General features: G+C 42.6%; 1 protein-coding gene across 1 annotated transcript; it reads right to left on the reverse strand.

Annotated features, from left to right (window-relative positions):
* Nucleotides 1-6,138: 6,138 nt before the first annotated feature.
* On the reverse strand, nucleotides 6,139-12,352 carry SLC30A10 (solute carrier family 30 member 10; the record flags this gene model as incomplete). The annotated part of the gene is made up of 4 exons (XM_080340912.1): nucleotides 6,139-6,881; nucleotides 7,638-7,874; nucleotides 11,314-11,397; nucleotides 11,860-12,352. 4 exons carry the CDS (start codon nucleotides 12,350-12,352, stop codon nucleotides 6,406-6,408), a joined length of 1,290 nt encoding a protein of 429 aa, XP_080197038.1. The 3' UTR covers nucleotides 6,139-6,405.
* Between the last annotated feature and the right edge of the window lie 698 nt (nucleotides 12,353-13,050).

A 13,050-nucleotide genomic window follows, 5' to 3' on the forward strand; every position in this document is an offset into this window, starting at 1 on the left:
TTTTATGTCAAAATAACTAACTGCCTGTAAAATACAGCTGGAACTCAATAATAAATTCCATATTTGCATCAGAGGGCAAAGCTTGTGTCCTTGAAGAGGCAGAGTTTTACTTGCCCCTGCTGAATACATCATTAACTTCCCTTGACATTTCATTGCACATCTCCTACTCTCAGTTTTACCAAACCTCCACCTTGTCCTAACTGGAAGATTCATTAGCTTCACACCAACTATATTCTAATTTTGCCAGCTCATGTAACAGACTATTAATCACACAATTGTTACCACTATTATTTCCCTACTTCTTACTACAACTTTGGATGAGAACAGGCTCTCCACCAGCTACAGGCTGAGGAACATCAACCAGGCACTTGATCAAAGGCAACATATTAGACAAAACTCAATTGAATTTCTCATGGAGCATTTATGTAGTTTCTGCAATTTGGACATACTCAAAAGATTTTTTTAAAAGTCAAGCACAACTACTACTGCTTTCTTACTGATCATTATTAACAAAAATGTGTAGATATGTGCACAACTGGAGAATCAGACACAATAAGATAGGACCCAGGCAGCAGATTACTTGACATTGGTGCTAGGCAGAGAGGAACGTATGGGGGCACCTCCATGATTGCTGCTCCAAAAGCAGCACCTAAACTTATAGAATCATAGAATGTTCTGAGTTGGAAGGGATTCACAAGGATCATCAAGTCCAACTCCTGTCCCTGCATAGGGCAAGCCCAAAATTCACACCATGTGTCTGAGGGCGTTGTACAGTCCCCTCTTGAACACCGTCAGGCTTGGGGCCATGGTACCTCCCTGGGGAGCCTGTTCCAGTGCTCCAGCACCCTCTGGGTGAAGAACCTTTTCCTAATGTCCAACCTGAACCTCCCATGGCACATCTTCCTGCCATTCCCTCAGGTTCTGTCACTGGTCACCAGAGAGAAGAGATCAGCGCCTGCCCCTCCTCCTCCCCTGGTGGGGAAGCTGTAGCCGCCATGATGTCTCCCCTCAGTCTTTTCGAGGCTGACCAAACTAGATGCTCCTCATACGGCTTCCCCTCCAAACCCTTCACCAACTTCATAGCCCTCTTCTGGACACTCTCCAGTAGCTTTATATCCTTTTTACCCTGTGTCACCCAGAACTGCACACAGTGCTCCAGGTGAGGCTGGACCAGTGCAGAGTAGAGCGGGGCAATCACCTCCCTGCCTGGCTGGCCATGCTGTGCAGGATGCACCCAGGACACGGTTGCTCCTCCTGGCTGCCAGGGACACTGTTGGCTCATGTTCAACTTGCTGTTGACTAGAACCCCCAGTTCTCTCCCTGCAGAGCTGCTCTCCAGCATCTTGTAGTGTTAGGCCTCATCTCTAACATACAAGTTCAGGTCATGAAACTCAGGAGAGCTTTGAGATTCTCACTGCTGGGCCTGATGTTACACACACAGTCAACTTTCTCCATGAGGCAACACCCTTACACACAGAGATCTGTAGCTGAAACTAGAGAAAGAAGGAGAGATGTTGGGTAGAAGCCAGACACCACACAAGCAGGCAGAGCCCAGCAGAGCCAGGCAACAACACAGCACCTGTGTTCTGCAAAGAGCCCATCGGTTGCAGCCAAGATCCTCATCTGGTACCCTGGAGTCACGGGCTCTAAATTCACCGCCAGGTTAGGGAACACTAGGCTGCTTGCAGAGGAAAAGCTTTTGAGTGTTTGTCCCCTTTTCTTCCATATACATAACAAAATTCGCAGCATTAACAAGCTCACATGATAAGAACAAACTTTACTTGTACAAAGGTCTTAAAACTATCCAAACTGACACAAGCTCCGTATTGCTTACATACATCAAGCTCAGAACAACTGGTTTATTTAAAAATACACTTTATTTACAAGACATTCAAACTTCATTTTGGAAAAAAAGAATATGACTGTACATGAAACTTTAAGTATTTTTTCACTAATAGTTAGTAAAACCACAGTGAGATTTACAATTCACTGATTCAGCAATCATGGAAATTACATTTTGGCACATTATTTAAATCACACGATTAACAGAAGAAGTGGAGGAAACTTTTAAGCAACACAACTCCATAAATGTAACAATCTTACACAGTGACATCCTCGTATCAAAGTATCACTGTCCAAATAAAGTATTTAACATAGAAAGTGCTTCCACTGTACAGCAAAGTAGTAGAACCTATACAAACCTTCATAGCGTTTGGATTATCTTATCAGAGATGTCCCTTTTACCTGCTTTCCAACTAGTGATCCAAGCTTTCCCTTAGGGTGTTAATGAATTACTCATGAACTCTATTGATTTAATTATACCTTCTCAGGGTTAAGATACCAATCTTCTTTAAAAAGCTGTTTCAGGTGGAGTGTTTAGAAAGAATTCAAGTATATACAAATCTCTATATTTATATCTCAGGATGACTACTTGGACAATACTTTTTCACAGACCACAGGACATGAAACAGTCCTTGGAGCAGCTCACATCAAGCCATCCATAAACCTTGGCCGGTGAACTTCACTTTGGGGAAAACTGGGATGCTGGCATATTCCCTTCAAAGTTGAGAATAAAAGGGAGCATTCAGGACAGTAAGCATTGTAATTGAGTAGGAGAAAGAATATGAAGAACTGAAAAAGGTCAAAAAGTGGTTTGCAATGGTAAAGTAAAACACAAAAACAAAAAAGCAAGAACACAGGGTGAATTTGAATGAAATGGAGTACAAAAATTAAACGAGCGTGTAAAAGAGGTATTTCTAAACTGTATTATAGATACATCACCATGACCAGAAGGCTAGCAAAACCATACTGCTTTTACTGAAGACACAAAGAATAAGAAAAACATTAGGAGGAAAAAAATGTGGTTGCACTACAAGTCAAAATAAGGATCATGTAGAACGCAAGGAAAAGGAAGTCAACTGAAAACGTGGCAAAACAAAGGCAATACTCCTAAAAATAGCATCAGTTATTTTTCTTTACATAGAAGAGTAAAGGAAATACCTGCATTTAGAAAGTTACAGAAGAAGGAAAAATTAACAATTGAATTGGCACATGTAGTACATATGAAAAGGTGACAAAAAATTGATTCACTTTAAGAAAAGGTCACGACTGATTAAAGTCAGTAAGTTGCTTTTGCATTCAATGCCAAATTAATTTATCCCAGATTTCACATTTACTCCAAAACTATCTAGCAAGGCTAGCAAACATTTTATTGTCAAACAACTGGGGCACATGTATTACTGGTGATGGATCAGAGTTTCGCATAAGCTGGAGAACCAGTTAAAAGTCACCTGTATTTTAAGCAGATTTCCTTTGGTACTGACAGTGACGGACAGATATGGGCAACCACTGCAAGAGAACCTGAGTGCCATAACAATGCAAACATAAGGGAGCACTTGAAGAGGAGAGAGTAGCACAATCGACCAGCAATCATCAGAAATTTTATGTTACTGAATTGGAGGGGAACAAAGCAATTAAGCTAAAGAGGCCAGAAAAGAGATTTTTCAACACTGCAATATACTATAAAACTGAATTTAGAACAAGTGCCCAAAGACAAGGGCAAAAACTGAAATATCCTATATTTCAAAATGAGGTAAGCCTACTTCAAAAGAATTAGAAAAGACAAGACAATAACTGAAGGGAAATAAGCCAATACAAAATACTCCCTGATTGGAACTAAGTCTTCTACAGAAGTAGAGGGGGGCCACCCAGTACACCCTGGTTTTGACACACTTAAAATGGGGGAAAAACATTTTGTTGCAGGACTCCAAGTAAGGCAAGGATACTGGGTCAGAAACCCTGGAAGTCCCTACACAGAAAAGGCAAGGTTCACCTCATCAGTAACATAGCTCTGTTGGGTTTGCTTGCTTCAGTATTAAAGGAAATTTTAGATCTGATTGTTTTCTAAACCTGTAGACATCTATAATCCCTGGTATTTTCCTATTTATTTACAGGCAACAATTACAGTACATTCAACAAGACAAGAAAAAAAAGTTTAAGAATGTTACTTCATTGTATTTGCAGGTTACAACACTTTCAAAAGCTTAAAAAAATAGATAACCACCGTTTTAGCAAAACACTGGAAGGATAAAGGAAAATATGGTCCATTTTGTCAAATGCCCCAATATTACACATAGTAGTTTTTTCTAATTCCAGAGTAAACAATACTGCAATGCCATCTTTCAACCATTTAATAAAAAGTATACATTAAAAAATTACCTGATTTAAGACACAAATGCATAATTATGAAAGGGTGCTTGTTTCAGAGGACATCTGGGAAGCAAGTTCTCCCACAGACTTTGTTGTTATTTTGGGAGCCTTCAATTTCTGTTCTCAAACAAACCTATAAATATATTCGTTATTTACATCTAAACCTCGACATTTAAACACCAGCGTAGATTAAAATGAAGAAAAAAATAACAGAAAAGGCTGTGTTACTTTATGCCACACACTTTTAAAAGACAGAGCAATTCTTAAAATGTTTCCTGATTTACATTAAGTCGTGCAATAACTGCCAAGCAAGATCCTGCTGCTTTCTCTTCTGCTGCTGCCAACAGAATCAGACTGGAGGATCAAGCTTTTAATTATACCAGAGCATAGTTCAGTTTATATTATACAAATCCACAATGGAAGGCTATAAAATATATTAATTCACCCAATAATCTGTTCAAAAGGGGTAACTACAAATCTAGAAATGTGCTGTTCAGCCTGTAATCACTGCTTCAGTAAATACCTTTTTCTGAGCAGAAAAATATCCTGCTGTGCATTTAAATATTCATGTAATTGTCCTTATTAATAAGGAGTTGGCTGCTTTCAAGCCAGTCTTACAAGGAGGTCCCGGTATTTTCCCAGCCCAGGCAGGAAATCAATTTGCCCTTTCTGTGAGGATGTCACTGAGGTAAAGACACTAATATTTTATAAAAGTGTTCGCCATGAATAAATGAATAAAACAGCCTGCCCAGGCCACACAGGCCATTGAAAGGCTGCTTATGACAGCAAAATGTATTTGAAAGCTTCTGGATGTGATCTGCCTAGCCAGTGAGGCTAAGCACTGCATTAAGGATTAGGTAGTGGGTCTCCTCTCCCAGAAACACGGAGAACAGACCTGACTGAAATCCAGCACTGGTGACAGGACATGTCACCTTGTGTTCCTTAGAGCACCCTTGCATGCCTTCAAAAAGAGCAAACAGATAATGGAATTGCTTCAGTAAATACGCTTTGAAATACACCTTTGGGCAGGGGGAGGAGGGGCAGGGCAGAGGGGAGGGCTTAGACGTTTCAAAGAATCCAGAAAGAAATAACTGAGATTAAACCAGGAAAAAATCCCCGTAATTTTTTTAAAGCTCCTTCTAAGTGATAATACTGTATATAAAACTTCGAAGGGTCTTTCTTAATTAATACAATATTAAATTATGTCTTAATAATAAAACTGCTGAATTTTAACTGTTCATAATAAACACATTAGCTTATTTATTCGGCATGCATAATGACAGATTCTCAGTGTTAAAGATAAAATCATCCTGCACAATGATGAATTGAGACCGTGGCTATTGTGACTTCTGTTGTCGGGAGAAAAAAAATATAAATAAAAACCACTGAGTTGTACAATCACAACAGTGAACAAGATAAAAGGTAATTTGATGACTGCCTGCATTTCCATTTGCTAGAATCAGTACAGGCAACATTAGTAAGTATTTCTTTGCTTTCATGATGAGAAGTCTATTCTTGAGCATACTTATCTGTGATTAGGCTAAGACTCCAGTATTACTAGTAGAGAAGCAAGACCAGCTTCTGCTCTGTCCCTAAATACAGGAGTCAATCAAGAAAACAATGCAAGTCAAAATTCCTGAGTGCTTCCCTTCTCCCTTAAACACTCTTACTTTCATTCACAAACCCCAGTGGCCAGAAGCACAAGTGTTACTGTTAAACACAAACTGTCTATGCACAAATGGGTTTTAAGGCTCAGTAAAGCATCTCTACTGAAGTCCTTTATAAATATACAGTACTTCAGCCCAGTGCCATCGTGAACTGGCCACCGAGATTCCAGGAAACAGCTCGCTTCAGCAGAAAAGGCCAGAATTTCATTCCCAGTGCCACTGGCCATGAACTGCAAGCATCAGTGCAGACAGCAATACACCTTATCCTCGCTAACAACACAAATTCACACGCAGTTTGGTCAGGAACTGTGTTAGGCTGTATCGGAAAAAATCTCAGATGAATGCAACACCCTTTGTGGGAATATTAATCCTTATTTCAGATACGAGGTTTTTTAGGTGTATTTTGGTTTACAGCTAAAGCACAGAAATCTTTTTGCCACACCAACTTCAGCCATGACCACCGATGACCCCCTTCCCAGCCCGGATACAATTGTTCTATGAAAACATTACGCAGAGTAGAGGGAACTGCCTAAAGTCGTGTACTGCCCAACCGTGATTTGTCAGCAGACACATCACAATTTTTCACGTTTTTAACACCATCCTCTGCCCCTGGGTACTCGATAGGGATTTCAATATCATTTTTACTCGAACCATCGTCTTTATGCAGTGCAGAAAAGCAACTGTTGTTTTTCTCAGCATAGCCATTAGTTTTAGCCAGGGGGGGCTCCCGCTGGCTGCAGCACAGCTGAGAGTCACAAGCTGTTGAGATGCAAGGGGAGCTGCACAGGAGCTGGGAGGTCTTGTGGTCAATGTACTCGGGCTGGATGGTCACCGAATGGATCCCTGCTTCATGGAAAACCTTCCGTATTTTATAAGCAGCATCTTGATAATCAGTAGGGGTTTGGCACTTGACATGAAGAGTAGCGATATTCTTCCCACCTGAGAGCTCCCAAACATGCACCTCGTGAAGGCTGCTAACCCCTGGTACAAGAGATAGTCTGTCAGCTGGAAGAGAGAAGAGAAAGACATTAGAGGCTTTGGCATACTAGTCAATTACTAGGTTTCTCATTAAGCACCTTATCCGAAAGCAGCAGCGTCCAAACTATATTTTTTTAAAGAGCTTTACTTAATAAAATACGTCTACTTCCAGCTGCCTTGGGCTCAGCTTCCAGATGACCACATGAGCAGGCCACTCTTCCTTTGGGTTCACCCCGTCCCTCAGGGTCCCTGATGGCCCTTTACCAGCCATTCATAGAGGCAACGTTGGAGCACCACTTCCTTGGCCAAGACCCACATCTTCTGGTTTGTCTAAGCCCTGAGCATGGTGGAATTCCACAAATAACCAGTGCTACCCCACAATCAACCAATGTGAACAACACGAGAGAGCTACAAAATTAACCAGCCTTCATGAAAATTTCTAAGTTGTTTTGGAAACCTTTTAGAAGCAGCTACTGCAGGGTTGGGAAATACTGTATTTCAATGTTGTTTCTTCCACAAACACCCCACACAAAGCATTAACAGCTCAAGATCTGGTATTTTCGATGTATTGTCGGAGTACCACATTCTCAAAATGCATGCTTTAACTAATCCAGAGAGATTTGAGTCATGTTGCTAGGACACAGGCATGTGACTATTTCTCATGGTTCTTGAGAATTTAGAGCTATTATGAGTAAATAATCCAAACATGTCATTCCAGAAATAACATATGCATTTAAATATATAAATAAAATCAATAGCATTTCAAAAACAGATCTGACTTACTCAGTAGTTGCATATTAACACCTTTGGGAACCATCTGCAACAAAATAATTGAGGTCTCCTTGATAAGTGGGAAGGCAGAAGACAAGATGATGAACACCATAATTATTGTCAGGCTTGGGTCAACGTAGCACTGCCAGTTACACGGAGCATTCCCCAGAGGGAGCACATGGAAGATTGTAGCAGCAACTACCACGACCACAGATCCAAGTGCATCTCCCATAACATGCAAAAGAACACCTGAAATAAAGGGCACAGTTTTCATTAGTGGTGTGTTTTTTGGGGGGGAGAAAGAGAGTAAAGCTGCATTTTAAAAGTTTGTTCTACCTGACATGAAAAACTCAATATTCCAAGCACTAATATCATAACTAAAGTTTTCAATAACAGCTTTCAGAACAAAACAGCTCTGAACCGCAGCTGCTTAGGTGGGATGCATTATTAAACATGTAGGGTGTGCTAGCAACTGCAGTCCAACTGCAATGCCATGGCAACGTAAAATGTGTTTGCTTAAATGCCTGCAGATTATTAAGAGATCCTGGCACATTAAATCTCAATTCTCAATTAAAATTGATGACTAAATATATCCGTTCTTCCCTGGAAGCTCAGAGTACCACAGACCACCCCCAGTAACAGTTATTCTCTAGCAGCTTCTATGACACTATTGAAAGCTAAAAAAGTACCTAAGTGAAACCTAAGCCCACTCCTCTGGTTCCAAACATCCCCAAACTCCAATTTTAACATCAAGCTTGATTACTAGTCATACTAAACCCTGTCCCACCAACACAACTAGCCCTCAGACTCAAAAAGAGAGTTAGTCACATGGACACCATGGTTTACTATGTGCCTGGACTACTTTAAATTGAGGGGAACGGTGGGTACCACTTTTTACATCTATAGATACGTTTTTGCACAAAAGGCAAAGACACAAAACCGGCTTTTGTAGTAACATATTTTTAGTTGCTCTTTCAACTACAATGACCAAAGTAGTTTTCTTTCTATAAAGTTACAATCATCTAAGAGCTCTTTTCTTCTTTTTTTCACTACTTTACATAATCTTCCCTCTTCCCACCTTTGCTCAAATGCACTCCACTTTTGTTAGTCTTTACTATTCAGACTCAGATTTCATTCCAACCCATGCCTAATTCATAGCAGCTCTAAATATACAAAGTTAATTTCTTTGTCAATGCTTTTTATTTGGACCCCGTGATAGGACAAAATGTACCAATTCATTTTAACATCTCTATGACAAGCACTTTTAGGACCTCCACTCCAATATAATAACTTTCTCTGGGCTGGAGAAGCTGCAAAAGGCTCCCTCCAAAACTTATGAGCAACACAGCAAAGGGTTTTGACTCCTCAGTGCTGCTGGACACTGGGTTAGACCTAGAGCTGTGCCTGTGCTGTGGTTTCTCGCCAGCTTTGTGCAGGAACATTGATCTGTGCAAGAATTGAAGTCAACAACTGCTGGAGTTCCTCTGAATCACTTGGCTCAAATAAGAGAGCACAAACTTCCAGTGAGTCCAGCCCTTTCTGCTGGAGTCAGACATGTCCTGCCCCCTTTGGCAAACTCCCAGGGGGTTTAACTCCTCCTAACAGTGTTGCAGTGTTTTCTTTTCACTTACAAATAATCCCGAGGGAGCACGGGCTATCACCTATTGCACTAACAAGAAAGAACGGCAGGATGCAATTGCCAAGGCAACTAATTAGAGAGCACAGCTTAAAAAAAAAAACACAAGAAGATGTTTCAGAAAGTCTTCTTTTGAATTAAGAAAAAAGTATGTCAGAATTTTGATAAATTATAATTTGAGAATACAGCAATTGGAAAATGCTTATTTTATATTACTAACATCGTTAATATGTACATCTTGGTTAGGCATCACAATGAGGGTGTAGACAGAAATGAACTCATTTTCCTATAGGTCAGCAGAAGTTATAACTATAAGATAGAACTGAAAACAATTTTTTATTAAATTAAGTCATTATGGTAAGACCACAGGTAACACATTGTTTCCAACAGCTTGTGTTGGGAAGTCTGAACTACTCTGCATATGCTCAAGTAGTAAAAGGAATAATTTTATACTACAATAATTAATCCTGCCAGGCAGAACACATAGATTCCTGTTCCTACTACTTTTAAAATCAAGGAAGCAGCTCCTCTAGCAATTCATTTTGTCCAGCCATTTTTTTCAGGGTGGCTCCGATTCTATAATATACAGAATTTTTTGCCAAGTGATTATGAAATGTATCTATGTAACTACCTTAGAGCAGCAAAGAGAAAACATAGATTTTTAATTAGAATTTTAAAGACACATCTGTAACAGTGGCTAAAGAAGCAAGGAATATTTGTAAGGACAATAAAAACAGATTTTGCAAAGATAGGACCACTAAAAGAAAAAGTCTCTTTTTAAAAATCAAAGACGACATGTATCTTAAAATAACCAATACAAAACTTCTTATCCTTCAGACATTTTTTAAAGTTTCCAGCATCATTATGCCTAAGCACTGTCGTTCAGGCAAGTAAGGCCTTCTCTAAAGTAATAATCATCAGTTTCTTATCCTTCTCTCCTCCATCTCTGAAAGTGAGTTTGCTTTTCCTGCTCCAATAATCTTACCACTGTTATGCCATAATATCCAGTGACAGCAATTTCTATATATTCAGGAAAGTGTTGTGGCTCTGGCATGTGGTTTGATTTTCAAAGCGTCTTCCAGCACAGACACATTTGTGTAACTCTGAAAACACTTTTGAATGATAGGTGTAAAAAAAAAAAACTAACAGGTGCCTTACTGCCATGTCAACCTCTTACACTGAATTCGTGTGATGCCAACTTACACAGCTTTGGATGAGTATCAGATGCTGGTAGGTGACAAGAAGAAGCTTGAAACTACCATCTTGTTTCAGTGTTGACAGCCCTTTCCTTGGGGACAAACTCAATGTTTAATATAGTCAAAGATATGTGCTTCTGGCTCTGCTCAGAATAGGTATGTAAACTTATATGCTGATAAACACCTATACAGAGAGGTGGAGAGACACTTGGTTGATTCATTCCTATAAGCATCTCTACTGTCTCACTGCGCAGGTACCCAGAGACCTGCCGAATTACAACATCGGAGGGGCAGATCCTGTCACAGACTCTCTCAGGGACAGGTTCACAGTTCAAGGATCTGTAAAAACGCTGTGCTGAAGCACCAGTTTCAGCCCCTTTTTCCTTGTCCTAACAACAAAACATTATCACCCCTAGAATTTAAAGAAATTCTGTTTTCTGTCCAAAAGCATTTGAGAGTCGAAAACTGCTCAACTACTATAGCAGTGACACTGAAAGCAGCTCCGCATAGCTACCCACTTCACCTTCCTATTAGGCCTATAGTGACTTAGGTTTAATGCCTCCTTTCCTCCTTAGACTTTGCCTCCTTTCCAAAAAACTTCAGCTGCACTCTTGTAAAGAACTAAAATCAAAACGTGAGCACATTTGGAGCCAAATCAGTATCACAAGTATTTTGTTATCTATGCTATTTCATACAACCAAAACCTTTCTGCCAAAGATATCTGTGTTCACATATATAGAAGAGTCCTGGGCTTTTGCTCTATTTCTTACTGGTACTTGGGGGAAAGAAAAACAAAACCAAAAATAGAAAGTGTTTAAAGTGGATATAATACTAGCAGTATACTCCCATACTGTACCTCTGATGTTCAAGGCTTCAGACTTTTTCTCTTTTTTCTTCTCAGACCCCTCTTCAGGGCTTTTTTGGTCATTTGGTGAATCACCTGCATTCAAAGAAGAAACGCTGTGTTGTGTATAAGTTCTACAAACAGAAAAAACATCATCCTTCTCAAAACCAACTTATTTCAAATATGACAAGAAGAAAAAAAAATCTAAAAAGAAAATTAAAAAGAGCTAAGCCAAAACATTTTCCATGCAATTCCCTGAGCAATGCCTCCCTCCCCCATCCCGAGGGCATATCCAGCAGCCCAGTGTAAAGTACAAGGTGAAAGAGGTGGCGGGTGCCTGAGTAAGCTCAGTGAAATTCCCCAGGGCCCACGGATGGGCTTGGGGCTCTGAATGGGCTCAGAAGGTGGGTCTGGCAGCTCGGCGGGTCCCAAGGGCAAACAGGAGGAGGAGAGGGGATGGGGAGGGAAGAAGGGATGGGGTAGAAGGGGTGGCAGAGATGCAGGACACGAGGGGAAGGCTGGACGGGGAGGTGAGGCAAGGATGCAGCCGAAAGGCACCTGCTTCATCCGCCTCCCCCGTCGTGGCGGCGGCGGGCGGTGGGTCGGGCGGGCGGCGGCGGCGGCGGCAACAGGCGCCCCCCCAGTCCTGGAAGACGAGGAGCCCTACGAGGTTGACGGCGAGGCCGAGGGTGCCGACGATGAGCACCAGCTGGGCGTCGTCGATGGGCTCGGGCCGGGCGAGGCGGAGGATGGCCTCCACGAAGATGGTGAAGCAGAGGGCGGTGAGGAAGACGGCGTTGCACAGGGCTCCCACCGCCTCGGCGCGGCTGTAGCCGTAGGTGGCGCGGGGGCCGCGGCTGCTGCGCCGGGCGATGCGCCCTGTGGAGAGCCCCACGCAGAGCGAGATGATGTCCGAGAGCATGTTGAAGGAGTCGGACACCAGCGCGATGGAGTTGCCCAGGTAGCCCGACACCAGCTCGGCCACAAAGAAGCCGCCGGTCAGCACCAGCATGAAGATGAGGCGACACGTCTTCCCCGAGTACCGGCCCATGGCGCTGGCAGCAGCGGCCGGTCCCGCTGTCTCTCCCTAGCCCCGGGGCGTGCCCAGCCGCCGAGCAGCCAGCACCGCCGGCCCCGCAACAAGTGCGGCCGCCCGGCCCTTAACGCCGCCGCGCCAGACTCCGCCCGCCAGCCCTGCCCCCGCGGGGAGGCTCCGCCAGCGGGGCTCCCCCCGGGCGAGGGGCCGGGGGAACCCCGGGCGGGGGTCCCGCTGCGCAGCCCCCTCCGGGGTGGTTAGAAACGAAAACAAGTACGAAATGAATAGGAAATAAAACGCCCGGGGAGGCGCCGACCTGGCACGCCGGCTGCAGAATAGCCTGCCTGGGGAGGCAGAGGCCAAAAGCTCTCCGGAATGCCGGGCACCACCCGAAGTTGCGGTGAAGGATGCGATAATTGCGACTCCTTCGGTGCTTTGTTGGGGGCTGAAGTGCCAAATCGAGAGCGCCATCTACTGAAGCGGGTAATTTCCTGCAGCTAGCAGGTACTTCAGGGCAAAGGTACTTCAGAGCAGTACCTGAGGGTGTACGAACCTCTCATCAGCCTATGAGAACAATTCAGGGTGTTTCAAAAAGATGGACCCAATTTGAAATCACTGTATCTCTGCATGGGTCCATCTCTTCTTTTTTTCTTTCCTAACCTGTCCAGTCATACCAGAAGCAGCTCCCTCTTCCCTGACACATTCAAAAGGTC

Source organism: Nesoenas mayeri, assembly GCF_963082525.1.
Source record: "Nesoenas mayeri genome assembly, chromosome: 3".
Taxonomy (NCBI): Eukaryota; Metazoa; Chordata; class Aves; order Columbiformes; family Columbidae; genus Nesoenas; species Nesoenas mayeri.